Below are 16612 nucleotides of genomic sequence, written 5' to 3' on the forward strand. Positions count from 1 at the left end.
ATTTACCTAAAAGTAGGTGGCTGGTTTGATTGGCAAATTTCACACATTACAGTAACCTGTAGTTAATGGTTTGCTGTACATGAGTGAATGTGTTTAGGATGGGGGTCAGCAGGTGCAAATCCCTGTGCCAAATCTGCCCCCTCCCAATTGCCAATACAGAAGCGAGAAGGGCAGAGAGGGAGAGACATTTCTGAATTTTTGTGGGTACTAACAAGTAACTTGGGTAGTGTGAGTTGTGACCTTTTTCACAGATTAGCCTTCCATCAAAAGTAGTTACTTTTGACAGATTTAGGGAAAAGGCACACAAAAACAAAAACAATAAAACTGTTAAAAAATAAGTGCAAACATTTAGTGCAAACTAAATTAATCCCCTCTAATTTAGTTCTTTTTTCAAATCGACAGAACAAATCCCTGCATGATTTTCTTTGCACAAAGCCTGTTATTAAGTTTGTAATTTCGTTTTGAGGCTCCTACATTATTTTTCAGGATATGTGCAAGGGTTTATATATCCTTTATTTCCAAGGAACTGAGAAGACTGCATAAGCTTCCTGGGCAACATCTAAGAATTCAGGTCAGGAACTCCCTCCCTGTTTCCTAGCAACTCATAGTGGTGCTTTCTCCTTTGACTGAAATCATTCAGAGGCAGATACCAGGATCATTTGCAGGGCCCAAGGCAATGTTGTGCATACACTTGAGTCAGCACAGTAGCATAGCATGACGTCTGACTTTCTGAAAAGGCTGTGCCTCTTAACTTGAATGGACTCAACATTACTTTGGGAACCCTTTCCTGTGAACTTGAAAGTACCAGCCTTTTGCTTTTATTCCTCTTCAGCTGATTGGCAAGGTGAGGGATTTGTCTCTAAATTCTTGTAGCCCTTCATGTTTTACGGAATCTGACAAAACAAAATACGTATGCAGGTAAGCAGTTGGAGAGAAAGTGCTGCTATTGATCTAACTGAAGGGTAACTTTGTAATGTGTTAATGGATTTATTGTTTACGCAGGCAAATAACACTGAGCGGTGCAAACGTTGTTCTGTTGTACTTAGTTTCATCAGGTGGTCCGTCACTTTTGCTTGTTGCATCCCTAGTGCAGAAAACAACCTTCATTCTGGTTATAGGATACGATTAATGAAAAATAGCTAGTGTTCAGTGCTAAGCAGTTTTCATTCCCTCCACAGAAAGTGTTACATTGGGGGTTACAACAATATATTTGGTGTTTCACAATTCTGTAATTATTTGCTCCAATGATCGACATGAATTTCTGTTCTTTTAAGAATACTTTGAATTAACTGCTTTCCAGCTTCATCTAGCTTATTTACTTTATGATTAATGGAATATAGACTGTTCTTATGTTTGCTCTTTTTTTTTACCGTAGTTTATTTAATAATTGACAAAAATGTATTAAACTTAAAACTTTTTGTTGTTGTTGATATCCAAAATGAATGCTCATCTAGATGATTAGTTGTATAATAACACCCTCTAACTACTTTAGCCTTTGCAGAGTGGTTTCATAAGGGAAAGTAGTGTGGTAGATAGCCCATTGGTAGTAGAATGACATTTCTGCGAGGTTTTAGCTTTGCCAAGTTAGGAGAAGAGCATTCCCCACTACGGGGAAAATTGCAAGCTTGTGCACTTATCTGCTAGAGAGAATGAGTATGTTGTGAGCACAGAATATGAGAAAGGAAATGGATCCTGCAGGGAAGAGGGGATAGCTTTCCTGTTGTTTGAACCTTTTCTTTAAACTGCTGTATGGTCATATGTATACTTTTTGGTGCTAAGGTGGAAGGGGGATCTGCTTAGCAGGGCCCCTGGCTCTTGCACTTCCTCAGTCCCTGTGCACCACTTCAACAAGTGGGCAGGGCCACCCCCATCTGCCCTCTTTCCAGAACCCCCAGTGGCACCAGGTTGTGGGTGTTTCCCAAAGGGTGTATCTAGGTGCAAAAGGTTAGGTCACAATCCACAGCCAAGGTTCAAAGCAGAAAACAATACCCCAGGTCCAAGGTCAGGGCCCAGAGCATGCTTCCAATTTTTAATTCAGAAAAAAACATATGCTGTCAAACATTTGTACAGTACTTCAGTAAAACAGGGGTCATTGTGTTTAAACAGTGCGTGAGAGTCTCTGGCAATGTGATCTGTTTTAGGTCTGATGCTCTACTTATGCCTCTGGCAGTCTGCTACACACATAAGGTGACTACAGCGGTGCCTTGCTAGATGAATTTAATTCGTTCCACAGGTCTTTTCTTATAACGAAAAATTCGTCTAGCGAATCCCATAGGAATGCCTTGAATTTTTTTTGCCCATAGGAACGCATTAATTGAATTTAAATGCATTCTTATGGGAAACCGCGATTCGCTAGACGAATTTTTCGTAAAACGCATTCGTCAAGCGAGGCAACCTCCGCTCGAAAAATCCTTTCGTTAAGCGGAAATTTCGTTAAGCAGGGCATTCATTAAGCGAGGCACCACTGTATTGTGTCAACTCCTGCTATATGCAGTGATATATGCTCACCATGAACACCTCCCTTGTTCTCTTTTAATGGCAATGGGGTCCACCTGAGAGATGTCAGAACTGAGTTCCAGCTGGAAAAAAAATGTGTATATTCTTCAGAAGTGGAAATGAAGACATAATGTTCAAAGAAGTTAAAAAATGCATAATGATGGAGCATCAAAGAAGTTAAAAGTGGGTAGTAATGCATGCCGGTAACAAAAAAGAGTTTAAAAACATACAGTGTAGGACCATGCAGTATTGCCATTTTAAAAACTGCCTTTAGATTTGGCTTGACTGCTAACAACTGATACTAATTCATCGGCAAGGAAGACCAATTCGGAATGCAGGTCACACCTATCTGCCAGGGTGGAGGCTGAGACCCATATTCTATCTGAGAGATTGAGAGCATCTTGTGTGTCAAGAGAAAGGAAAAAAAAGCTGGTAGTTTTGAATTTCAGAAGAGGATAAAGGAGCCTTTGAACTTGCTCAAAAAGGTTGATGAGACTTTCTGGCTGCCCCCATTTTGCTTATAGGAGGATAACTGGGATGCTAGACTGATCTTGCATGAATAGCAACAGCAGTTTTTCCACTCAGCACAACCTGTACTCTTGGAAATAAAAAAAGGTTTGTTACAAAGGGCTCCATAAATGCGCCTAACTCTTTTCACAAGAGGACTGAACTTTAAAATGCATTCTTTGTTGTTACCTGCCATTCTACTTCCTGCTGATCTCTCCTTTGGCTGCCTGTATATTTAGAATTTCACTGTACTGTTGGATTGATTATTTCCCCCCTTGCTATTTGTTTCCTACAATAGAATGGTTAGCTAACTTTCATGAATGTGAGAAAATGTTATTGGGTGTAGTCCTATAAATCTTACGAGGTATGCCTACATCCCATTCATATCCATATGTGTTTAAGTCCTGGTAGTTTCAGTGGGACTTAGGTGTGTCTTAAGTTTTCTCTGAATTGCACTACTCTTTGTTCTCTTTAAATATAGAGTGAATAGGGAAAGGAAACTGCTTCAAACATAACATACAGGTGCAATGAAGGAAATACTTCTACGAAAAATGGGGTATGGTGCCCTTTTAAAAAGGGTTCATAAAAGGAACACCTGTTCGTTTTTAGGATAATTACATAGAAGTCCTTCTAAACTGAAATATTTATACCAACAATAATTGAGCTAGAATAGATTGAAAAGTATTAGAGAGCTTTTTTTGTCTCTAAAATACATTCTTTTTTCATGTTCAATTCCTGAGGGTTTTTTTTTTTTTTTAAATGTATACAGTAAGCCTGCAATTTACATGGGGGTTACATTCCAGGGATTGTGCCTAAAGCCAAAGTCACATATAGTCAAAATACATTGGGTTCAATGGTGGGTGGGATTGCCAAAAAAAATTTTCCTCGATGCCCATCCCCTTTCTGCCCCCCCTTTTTGTTTTCAATTATTTTGCCAAGCACGTAAATCTGAATGCACACAAGTTAAATGTGCGTAAGTTGCAGACTTACTGTATAGACTGAATTAGAGTGAATGAATATGTTAGTTTAAAACAGTCACTGATGATGTTATTACCACAGTCTCTGTACTTTCTGCATTTCATTTTTCTCTGACCTCATTTCATAACACTTCATGCATCTGATGAAGTGGACTCTAGTCTGTAGATGCGTATGCGAAAATAAATTTGTTGGTCTTTAAGGTGCCACAAGGCTAGTTTAATTTTCAAACTTGCTATCACTTGTTTACCTCATTAAACATAAGTGGTTTGGGTTTCTATTGAAGGATGGGAAAAGGTTTAAGGGTTTTTTTTTTTGTGTGTGTGTGTGTCCTAGAATATGGTCTACAAGCTGTATTCAGGTGCTAAAGCATTCAAGAGTTGTTTCTGAGTGGGAATGAAGCAGGTGGAAGAGGTGATGAAACACAGAAACGTGATACATCTTTTTGCATAGAGTTACAGGTTAATAAGCTCTGAGTTGTTCTGCTTTCCATTAGATCCTTGGGGAGTTGGTGAAATGAGGGAATGTGTTTACCACATAGTGCTTATTGTTAAAGTTAGTGGACTGTGCTGCCTGGGGAGATTTCAGTGGGCTCGGATCTTACTACCTGTGTTTCCACTTCCTAGATCGTGAGTATCTGTGTGTCTATAGTGTTGGGGCACAGACGCTTGTTAGGCATTGGGGGGGGAACCACACACGCTGGGAACAGTGTGCTCTCTAAGTTCCATTTCAGACTGTTGCTCTACTCCTTTCACGTTGCAACCTATTGCTAGGATGACTAAGGAGGAGGTTCAGTAGCCTACTAGAGCTGCATACATTTCTTCCTTCTGAGCATTCCATGTGACTGTGGGTTCAAACCTTCTGCAGAGGGGGCAAGCAAAGTTGTGGCAATCAAGATGCTGAGGTGAGGTGGGAAATGGATTCATAGCAGAATATTAATGAACTGCAACACTTCAGGTATTCTGATATTCCATGCTATGCTAGCGCATGTCTTTCCACCGAGCCCCAAATACCCTGCAAATAAAAGGTAAATGGGGCCCCTGACCATCAGGTCCAGTCGTGTCCGACTCTGGGGTTGCGGCGCTCATCTCGCTCTATAGGCCGAGGGAGCCGGCGTTTGTCCACAGACAGCTTCCGGGTCATGTGGCCAGCATGACAAAGCTGCTTCTGGCGAACCAAAGCAGCGCACGGAAACGCCGTTTACCTTCCCGCCGGAGCGGTCCCTATTTATCTACTTGCACTTTGATGTGCTTTCGAACTGCTAGGTGGGCAGGAGCTGGGACCGAGCAATGGGAGCTCACCCCGTTGCAGGGATTTGAACCGCCGACCTTCTGATCAGCAAGCCCTAGACTCTGTGGTTTAACCCACAGCGCCACCTGGGTCCCTATAGAACATAGTAATTTGCTACTTTTCCTGTAAAATTGTGAAAGTACTTGTTCAGTGTTTGTGAGGCAGAAATCTCAGAGTAATAGTGTATTCTCTGCTCTTTCTTCCTTGATTATCTTATTTTAAGATCTAATTAATGTAACCATTAACACCTTTAAAATCTCTTTAAAAATGAAAAAATGTTCAAGGTCATGATACGTAATACCTACCTTGCCATGCAAGGGAGACGTCAATGCCTTGTGGTGTAGAGTTTTCCCTAGCCTGTAACTTTGTAGTGTATGGAAAGATGGGAAAAGAAAATCATTTGAAATAATGACGTAAGTGCTCTCTAAATACGGTGGCTTAGATCCAGACCAGCTGTTATGCAAACAGAAAGGTTCGTTCCTTTCTCGGAAGCAATTTGGATGTAGTGAAGACTCCTGCAATTGGCAGTAGGCGGTGGGGAGGATAATTTCCACTGATTTTCCCTTTCCACTGATTTTCTACAGCCTTCACTGGGGCCAACTCTGGGGGGCTGTGGTTGCTTCGGCACCCACAATAATATATTTGTGGGGGCCACCCCCCACAAGTCAATGGGCAAAAGTGAATCTATCCCCCACTGCCCCCATTTCTTCACGTGAGGGAGGAGGAGCTGCCAAGTCTGGCTCTGCCGGTTCCTCCTCTTGGTCCTTACATTGTGGGCACCCACAGTCTTTGGCGTGAGGTGGCATCTATGACAGCCTGCATTGCCACCTCCTACAGTTTTCCATAGTTCTCCCCTATCTCTAGAGTCGATTTCTAAGGTCTGCAGGGGAAGAATTGGTGAAAACACAAGTGTCCAGTTTGTGGAGTTCTGCTCCATGCAACTCTGTGTCCAACCCATTCTTTGTGGGAAAACCCTACCGACGGGAGGTTTTGTACAAGGTAGGGGACATACTTTAGAGTAAACGTTGTTTAGGATTGCATTATAAAAGTGTGGCGTAGAGGGGACCAGGAGATGGTTGGAGGACACCAGATACCATAGCATTGCTGTGGCTAAACGGGATGGAATTTGTTAGCAATTCAAGCAGAATATACTTTAAAGAACAACTTGGGCAAGTGAGCTGAGAAGGCCCTGGTTGGATCTTACCCAGGGGTCCCCATACTTACCGCACTTCAGGCCGGTGCCCAAAGCGCCGATCGTGAGGCAAGCCGGAGGGCGGGGGAGCGTGCGGGAGCGCATTCCCATACACATGCACACACACTATTTCCGGTGCACTTCCGGATCGCAGGAGCACTGGAAATAGCATGTGCGCATGCACACGGGCCTCCTGATCCGAAAGTGCGCCAGAAATGACGCTTGCGCATGTGCGCAAGCTATTTCCGGTCCTCTTTCGACCCGAAAGCAGGTGGTAAGAGCAGGTGGCGGCAGCGGGCGGCAGGTCCTGATAAATGAGGCCTTCGGGCCGTATCCGGCTCCCGGGCCATAGTCTGGGGACCCCTGATCTTACCTCTACTCCTTCCCTGCTCCCTAGTAAAACCTGCCCTGCCTGTGCAAATTGCATCAGTTTAGTCACTGCTGTCAGACAAGATGTTGAGCTAGGTGGAACACTATTCCGACTCTCATTGCAATTATTCATTCCAAGAGATGTTTACCAAATCATAAGATGTCCATTCTGTATCTTTGGTTCTCCTTTGTTTCCGTTACTGTATTTATTTTGCAGCGAAGTCTAAAGACACTGCTCAAGGCAGTGTCCTTTATAAGCCCCTGTGGAGCTGCTGGTAAGACAGACATAGGTTCCTGATATGCAGGAAGTGCTGAGTCAAGCTTGACTGTGCCCCTCTAGGAAGTGAAGCTCTCTTGCCGAGCCAAACTGACTTAAGGTGTGCACATGTAGCCTTTGAAATGCACAGGGCTTCTTTCTTCACCGTGCATTTCTGTATATAGCCAATAGCAATTGTACACACCTTCACACAATGACATCATCCAAAGCAGCAGCTACTATCTGTGTTGTCTGTGTGGGAATGTTGAGCCAGAAGAACAGGAGATGTCAAAAGAGGACCAAAGAGGAAGATGGCTGTGTGGCTACCCCTTCTAGGGTCACGCCCATCTACCTAGTCACACACAGGGCGACGAGGCTCCAGAGCAGGTATGACAGGAAGTCCCCCCCCTGTCTGGAGCAACATTCCCCTGTGTGTCCACTCTAGGCAACAGGAAATGTTGTATTTGACTACTTCAGTGATTATACATCCCACAGTCTGCACACACAGGTAGGCATGCTTTCGAATAAGTATGCAGCTGTGCTCTCTATTCGCCTCCCCTCAGTTGGTGTTTCCACAGTCTTTCAAAAGAGTGTGGTTGTAAACTTGTGTGTCAACATACTGTAAACAGAGGATCTATATTTCGGTATACAACAGCAGCTAAGTTACCGCACCACTTCCTCTTTTGCCTATTTCATTCATAGACAAGTTAAGCCTGGTTAGGGGGAGTGGAACACACCTACAACATGATTTGGTCTGCCCCAATAGGCGGCAGTGACCTGACAGTGTGTTGTTATCTGGGTACACATGTGCTTGAGAAGCTCATTCTCGGCACACAACAGATTATAACCGTTCCAGCAGAATGCCCTTTTGACTGACAAATAGCGTGTGACAGTGATGGCATGGGAGTGGCATTTTGTGTGCACAGCAACCCGAAAAGGTGCTTGCATCCCACACTTGAATGCACATGACCATGCAGTGTGTACACACCCATAGATTGTAAGCCTGTAGGCAGGGACTGTTAAAAAAACCCCAACTTCGTAAGCTGCTCTAGGAGCCTTTTTTGACCGAAGTGTGAGTAAAAAATAAATAAATTTAAAAATACTGACTACTATGGAAACAGAAACAAAGGTGGAAGACTAATTGGTGCTCTCCCCTTGCCCCTCAGAAAAGTTGGTGGGATCTTTCCAGGGTAAGTTTAGGAGATACTTCTGATATGGTAATGCACATCTTCTTGAGCCTTTGTAATAATTAATTTTGAGGACCAACCCAATGGTTAATGCTAACTAGGGCTTCCATCTTAACCCATCTTTCAAATAAGAATTTGAACTGGGTTTGCAAACCAAGGCTATGAGGAAACCTAACTACCAACTATCTTGGTTAATAGGGATAGAGATGTAAACCTTCATTGGAATTTAGGGCTATGGATGTAGGGAGGAGTAGCAATTATTGCACAAGGGGGAAAGGGCTGGGGGAAGGTGAACTTGCAGTTCCAGAGCCCACTCTTGATAAACTTAACCCTGGTTAAGAGATTGAGGAGTTAGTATTAACTCTGCACTGTTCTTTGTTGCAGGCCTTGAAAGCCAGGTCAGTTGCACAATTGCTGTTACTCACCTTGAGTCTTTTATAGCAGAGAATAAATCTAAGTAAACAATTCATTTCTGCAGAAGTAATACAGAAGGGAGTATTCTGTTTGTGATCTTTACTCATCAAGGAGGGGTGGACATACCTAAATGTATTGGATCTAATTTGTTTTCATAACTTAGCAACTGCTGACCTTTCACTGCATTCATTTATAACAAGCCTGTTTGTGCTCCAGCCTGGGGAACATATTGACCATTGGCTGAATCAGAAAGCTAAATATGAAATGTACCTTTTTTTTTAAATGGGTTGAAGCAGAACCAAAGTAAGTATTCTTCCAAAGTCTTGTTTTAAACATACCCTTTTAAGATTATCAAATGCATAATCCACTGAAACTTGAAGGGGGAATAGTACGAGAACCTTTCACACGGATAATAAATTTTTGCTATATTAAAGTATTGATAGTCAATTTAATCATGTTTCCTAAAAGTTACCCTAAGTGAGTAGGTCTTGCAGTGTTTCAGGGTGACTTAAGTAGGGCAAATTGCAGTAGATTAACCTCATGGTGAAGAAATATAGAAAAGATGACCATCATCTCATATGTAAAGAGAGGAAGACTTACCACCAGGTGGAGCTAGTGGAAAGTGTCACTGACCATTGCATCTCAGCTTCCTGCTTCTACACCAGTTTGCACTATTAGGTTCCATGAACATCGCTGCAGACTCATGATCAAGGAGAAGAAACCATAGAAATAGCAGTAGAGTTATCTGCAGGCAGAAGGTCCCAGATGTAATCCCTTGCCTGGTACATCCAGGTAAGGCTAGGAATGTACCCTGTCTTAAACCCTGAAGAGCCACTGTGAGTTGGTGTGGAAAATACTGAATTAGATGAGTTCATGGTCTGAAAGGAGCTTTCTAAGTGATACTGCTTACTTGTAGAGCAGCAGGAAGCTGAACCCTGTTCATGATTAAAGTTCTAGCCTTGGAGGGCGTTTATTTTAACCTTGTTGAAGTTCATCTCCGTTTGTTTGTTTGCTTGTTTGCTTGCTTGCTTGCTTGCTTCTAATACTTTACTATCAAATATACACAGTGATTGCAAGACCTTGTTTGTTCTGAAATCCTGTTGGGTAGGAAGGCAAACAGGATGGACTGTGAAGTGAAGCCATACTGAAGGTCCCAGGAAGGTGATGAGCTGTCATGCTGTGGGTGGTGTCCTCAGGGACTAGGGTCTCAGTCTTAGAAGATAAAAAGCATTCTGGCAAAACATTTACCCAAGAGAACAGGGTTTAAGATGCAGTATAGTCTCAGCAAGCCAAGGTCAAACACATGGAATCAGTCTCTGTCCAAAACATGACCCAGAGGCTAAGTCAGGTGATGCAGTAGCACAGGCAAAGTACAACACAGCAAGGAGGAGGAGCAGAGACTTGTGTTGCCACTGGCAACTGAAAGGCTGGCTCAAGAGGAGCCCCCTGGACAACACCGGAATTCCACCTGCAGATAGCAGAGGAATTCCAGGGAGTGCTCACTCATGAGTGGACACCTTACTCACAAGCTGCAAAATGACTGGATCTGTAGATGCATGCTATGTTATTGTTCTACAGCCTGGACCCAGGCCTTTTGACAACTACCGTATGTTCTCGAGGACTAAAGGATGGCTGCACAGCACTACATCATCTGATGGCTTGAAGGGGTCTTCAGGAAGGCTCCCACCAAGGTGATCCTAAGCATTGTTTCCATGAGAACCTGCTTAGTCTTCAAGGTCCTTGATCAACAGAGCATCTGGTTCATACACCAAGGACTCAGCATCTGACACCTGGTCAGAGCTAGGCATGGCACAAACAGATGTCCGTCATTACCCAGTGTGGTCTGCTTGCCAGGGACAAGCAGAACCATTCAAGCATGGTTCTGCAAACTACTACAAGATCTTGTGCTCCATCACTGTTGATTTCATGGTCAACAGTATCAAAGGATTAATAATTTAATATTGGGAAAGGCCTTGCGTCAATAAGGTGAAGCTGCCTATGTGGGTCTAACTTCTAGGTTAAAATCTTCAAGGTGTGACGCTGTCAGTGCCACCCAAACTAATTATCATCTTCATAGTATGATCGTTTGTAATTGTTTCCCTGACCGTCAGGATAGGAATGATGGAATCTGCAACTCAACAACATTTGGAGGACCAAAACTTTCGCACCCCACCTTAGATCTAATATCAAACAAGTCTAGATAATATTCTGATGAGAATATATATCTTTCCTTTTTCATTTAGTGACTGCTTTACCAGTTCCACAAGGGTCATGGATATCAAATTCCCAGAGGCTGAAGGATTTGGCGAGGAAGGTTCAGGTAAAAGGCCTATTTTCATGTTACATTTGAGAGAACCTCCTTTTTTATTACAGAAACTAGTGTATTTCAGCCCGTTCAATAACGGGCGCTAGAATATCCTGGGGTTCGGAGAAGCGCTTGCGTAGCGCTTCTCCGAACCCTGGGACCTGTCCTTGCTGTCAGCGGCAGGGGGACAGGAACGGAGGAGGAGAAAGCGCTGCTTTCTCCTCCTCCGTTCCTGCCCCCCAGCCGCCGACAGGAAGGAGACATTCCGGGGTTCGGAGAAGCGCTACGCAAGCGCTTCTCCGAACCCCAGGATATTCTAGCGCCCGTTATTGATATTCTAGCGCTGCTTTCTCCTCCTCCGTTCCTGCCCCCCAGCCGCCGACAGGAAGGAGACATTCCAGGGTTCGGAGAAGCGCTTGCGCAGGGCTTCTCCGAACCCTGGGACCTGCCCTTGCTGTCGGCGGCAAGGGGACAGGAACGGAGGAGGAGAAAGCGCTGCTTTCTCCTCCTTCCTTCCTCTCCCCCAGCCTACCTCGCCGCTCCTCTCACGGGCCAGGGAGGGTTGTGAGGAGGAGGCCTCCGCCGGCCTCCACCCTCGCTTCCCTGACGTGCCCTGCAGTGAGGCGGTGTCCGGCCGGGAGCGGCAGTTGGAGGAGGAGGGGGGGGAGAGTGCGCGCGTGCAGTCTCTTTGTCCAATCCTTGTGTCCCTGGGGCACATGCGCAGTAACCCAGGGACACACGGGAAAACTGGACGCAGAGACACTTGCATATTATTATATAGGATGATTTAAGTTTTTCTGTTTGGCTTTTGTTCTCTAGAGCTGTCATCTAGTTTAATCAGTGAATATTTGTTGAAAGTTTGCATGATTAATCAATTCATTGGTCAAATCTGTATGTTTGCATATTAATAAAACAAACATTCTAAATCAGGAGTGAGGAACCTCTAGCCTGCATGTGAAATTAGGTCTGGCAGGGGTCCTAAATGGAAATAGTAAAATAACCCCCTTTGGGAGCTCCCGCAAAAACTTTTAGAATTTGCTTCAAATGGCGAAAGACCCATTTGTATCCGAAGGCGGATGGCCTGAAAACATTTTCTTGATTAAGCTTACTTTTTGTGGCGTTTAGCTTAGCGTTGCACTTCAGTATTATTGCTTGACGCTTGTTTTAACATGGAAAGTGCCACTTGGTAACATAATTACCATTCAGAATATCAGCATGCGGGTTTTCCACCTCAGCAAGCTATTTCTGTGTTTTTAAATTACTCTCGTCATTTGGAAACAAGGCCGCCCTGCTCTTCAGTGATTAGTGAAGAGAGACATGGAGTTTCCAGACTGTAATTTAATTCTGTTCCCTGCATCTACCATTTAACACTGAGTTTATACTTCACAGTCTTATTGCATTAAATGTTAATCGGATATTGGCAGCAACTAGAGAGCAGTCTTTCTTGCAAGTCTTCCCCCCCCTTTTAATATACCTTATATCCTCACAATTCGTTTACACCAGTACAGTAATAGTATTACGTTGCGATCAGTGTGGATACAAATATCTGTTCATTCAATAAAACATTGGCGGAAAAAGACAACTGGGGCTGAGGCAGTGGGGTGGGAAGAGATTGCCTTCTTGATGACATGTGTGGATGAATAAATAATAACAGCACTGCCTAAAAATAATTGCGACTCCCTTAATACTTATCCCCTCCCAGGAAAGAAGAAGTCTAAGTTTAAATCTATCAAAAAGTTCTTCGGCAAAAGAAAACGGAAAGAGACGTTATCACCTTCAGGAAGTGGTAGTCTGAAACAATGCCAGTCTGCAAGTGACGTCACAGCTTCACAGTCTATGCATATAGATTACGATTCTGAAGATGATCTTGAGTAAGTCTCTATAAACTTGTCTTTAGCTTGTTCACAAAACAACGAATTTCCTTTTGGAAAAGCCAGGTAACTTTTCATAGATTAACCCCTGCAAAGAGGCCCTTTGTTGCATGCTCAAGCATACTTCCTTTGAGAATATTGGGGAGGCTGAAAATACATTTCAGAAGGTGGTGGGAGGCTGCAATCGCATGCCACAGGAAGTCCCTTCTGCTTATTGACTGCTTAGTTCCTCCCTGCTTCAGGGTTAGGGTTAGGGTTAGGATGCTAAGTCAATGTTTGCTTTTGGCTTATGAATAATATTTTATTTCTACCCCCCCCCCAGGTGAGTGGGGAAGAGTGAAGTAGGCATAATTGGCTTATACTTAATGATTTATGGCTTACTGTAAAATAAAAGTGTCACAGTGACATAGCTGTGAACTGGAGAGGTCTCTTAATGGCTATGGGCAAATTACTATATCTCGGTCTAACTAGGGTTCCATTGGGAACATAAAATGATGTATATTTTTGATGCCATTACTTAGAGATTTTATCAAAATCTTTACAAATAGCTATATTATTTAAATAAGTATCTTCCCCCCCTCCCCCAAATAAAGCTTTCGTTTTCTGCCTGTAAAAATGTTAGGCTGGAACCTTTCTCCTTGGCATTTAGTTTTGTCTGTGAAAGGAATTTTTAATATGCATTCAGTCACATGGTCCTCTATGTGAAATGCCAAGTAGAGCCACCCAGACACAGGTTTATCTCCTCTATAAGACCTAAACCTCAGAGTTCCAGTGTACAAGAGGAAGGAAGAGGGAGCTATCAGGAAAAGGTTATAAACTATTCTGTGACTAACCAGGGAAGGAATCTTGGGGACTGTGCTGTCTAATAGTCTTAAAATGTGTTTAATGGTTTTCAAAACATATTGAAAACATTATTTTTTAACAATTGTATTGTGTTACCACTTTGGTGTTTGGTGCCCTGGGCTGCTTTGAGAGGAAGGGTAGGATTGAAAATCAGTCAAATAAATTGATAAAATTGCAATGAAGTGACTGAATATGTGGCAGCTCTGAAAAAAAAGTCAAATTTCTTGTTGGGGATCTTGTTATTATCACAATTCCCTGATATATACCTGTAATGTGGTTGCGCCCAGAATACCGTGTACAGTTCTGATCACTGCATCTTAAAAAGGATATTGTAAAGCTGGAAAAGTTGCAGAAAAGATTCAAGCGGCTAGAGGGTCTATCCTACAAGAAAAGGTTATAGTGTCTGAGGGCAGGGCTTAGCTTAGAAAAGAACGGGCTAAAGTTGGGGACGTGATAAGAGGTATGTAAGATTATGCATAATCTGGAAAAAGTGCGTAGGGATAACCTCTTTAATAATAATACTACCTAGGAGTATGGAGTAGGGTTGTCAGACTCAATAGAGGACTGGACCTCTGTGCCTTTAATTGCCCTGCTCTCTTTTGAGTCTGAAAACCTTAAAGAGAAACCAGCAGACCCTTTGCTTGGAAATTAAACAAAGGGTCTGCTGGTTTCTCTTTAAGGTTTCCAGACTCAAAAGAGAGCAGGGCAATTAAAGGCACAGAAGTCCTGTCCTCTATTGAGTCTGACAACCCTAGTCTGGAACCTAGGTTCAGGTGACAGATTCAGGACAGACAAAAAGAAGTACTGCTTTGCGCTGGCCATAGGTGACCTTCCACAAGATGTCGCAATGGTCACTAACCTGGGTGGTTTTAAAAGAGGAATTGATTATTGTTGGCTTCTAGTCACGGTGACTGGATTATCTCTTGCATCAAAGAATACTGCCTCCAAATACTAGTTGCAGGAAGAGTGCTATTAATGACTGTATTCTGCTTGCGAGTTCCCTATACGCATCTGGTTGGGCAGTTTGGGAACAGAAGGCCGGGCTAGATAGGCATTGGTATTAAGCCAGCAGGGGTTTCCTTATTTGCCTATGATGAGCTACAGAAATGTCTGTTTTCAAGTAAGATCGAAGGCCCAAATCATATGACCTAATAATAATAAAGAGAAGAAGAGTGCATATGAGCGGAATCCTTTGCCTGCTCCACTGAGCTGCCAGAGCCCTTGCATATGAAATTAGAGATTATAGTATTAAGGCTGGAGGTCATGATTCCCATGCATGCTGAGCCACTAGCACTGCTGCTTAGGAATTGTGCACTGCGAATAAATACCTGCAGTCCTAATGACGATTGCGTTACACAAGGCTCCCACTAGGGGCTGCCAAACCACAACATCAAAAAGCCTTGGGTAACTCTGAATGGCTTTGTTTACTGTTGGCTTGTAGGAAACCTGTGATATCCCAAAACAGCAATATTGAAAATGCTTTCTTGTTAAATGTATAGAAAAGGCCATAATTGTAATCATTCACAAAAATCAATACTGCATTTCCAGTTTTTAAAACCTCCGAATACTACAAAGAAGCTGCAATTAGAGTTATTAAAGTAAATTTTAAGTTCTGCCCTCGGGTAGAGAAATTTTCAGGGAAGTTGAGACTAGCAAAATGTCTTAGAGACCCCCATCATTCCTAGGACATTGCTGCATTTTGTGAAAACTGAAATTCAAAGCCAGTGTGGAAGTTTCATCTCAGGTGAGGCCCAAGGAGTTTTGCTAAGCCAAGCAAAACATTCCAGGATGCATGTCCTGGAGAATTTTCTGTGCAAATTCTTTGCATTTCGGAGAAGGCATTCTTTCTTTGATTAAGCTGCTCTCCATTGATCTCAAATACACTGAACTTGCACGGTTTTTTTTCCTTCCTTATATAGCAGATCTTCCTTTTCCACCTATTGTTTCACTGAACATATTTTTAGCCGTCATTGAGAGAAAAGTGACTGTTCCTGTATCTGTCCATCCATTTCAATAGCATCTTCATTTAATGTAGGAGCATTTAATCTAGTTCTTAATTTTGAGGAACCTTAACACAAAGTAGTTTATGTCCTCAACAAAAGGATAGATATAAGTGCTTGGTTGTCTTTTGGGCGTTATCCTGGGCAGCATTGCATATAGACAAATTGCTGCCCAGTTCTTTTATCTTCTACCTGTGTGGAACATATACTCATTAAAGAGCAAGACCTTGCTGATGGTGTTGCGTATTTAGCAGATTAATTGCGCTGCAGAAAGCATGCTGGGGAGACCACATGTTCAGGAAACAATGAAGAAACGCAGAAATATATTTTGCTTAGCTTTAATTACAAGAACAAAAACTCCTCTTACATTAAATTACATTACGGTACATCTATAAGTATGACCCATCCATCGACCCAGTCATCAGCGTACTGAGAGAGGTACATGCTGCTCTTTATATACTATACTCAATTGCTGACACAGCTTAATTCACAACTTAACAGAACCTGCTGTGGGACGCGGGTGGCGCTGTGGTCTAAACCACAGAGCCTAAGGCTTGCCGATCAGAAGGTCGGCGATTTGAATCCCCGCGACGGGGTGAGCTCCTGTTGCTTGGTCCTAGCTCCTGCCAACCTAGCAGTTCGAAAGCACGTCAGAGTGCAAGTAGATGATTAGGTACCGCTCCAGCGGGAAGGTAAACGGCGTTTCCGTGTGCTGCTCTGGTTCACCAGAAGCGGCTTAGCCATGCTGGTCACATGACCTGGAAGCTGTCTGTGGACAAATGCTGGCTCCCTTGGCCATTAAAGTGAGAATAATAATAATAATAATAATAATAATAATAATAATAATAATTTATTTATACCCCGCCCATCTGGCCGGGTTCCCCAAGCCACTCTGGGCGGCTTCCAA

At 43.1% G+C, this 16612-nt stretch overlaps 1 protein-coding gene across 1 annotated transcript in view; it reads left to right on the forward strand.

Annotated features, from left to right (window-relative positions):
* Positions 1-16612, forward strand: part of CRACDL (CRACD like) — a 65590-nt gene that overhangs the window by 18195 nt on the left and 30783 nt on the right. The window contains exons 3-4 of the mRNA XM_035115559.2: positions 10930-11006; positions 12694-12862. Coding sequence (XP_034971450.2) covers positions 10930-11006; positions 12694-12862 — 246 coding nt within the window. The remainder of the gene's footprint in view (positions 1-10929; positions 11007-12693; positions 12863-16612) is intronic.

The sequence above is a fragment of the Zootoca vivipara genome, chromosome 4, assembly GCF_963506605.1.
Source record: "Zootoca vivipara chromosome 4, rZooViv1.1, whole genome shotgun sequence".
Classification (NCBI taxonomy): Eukaryota; Metazoa; Chordata; class Lepidosauria; order Squamata; family Lacertidae; genus Zootoca; species Zootoca vivipara.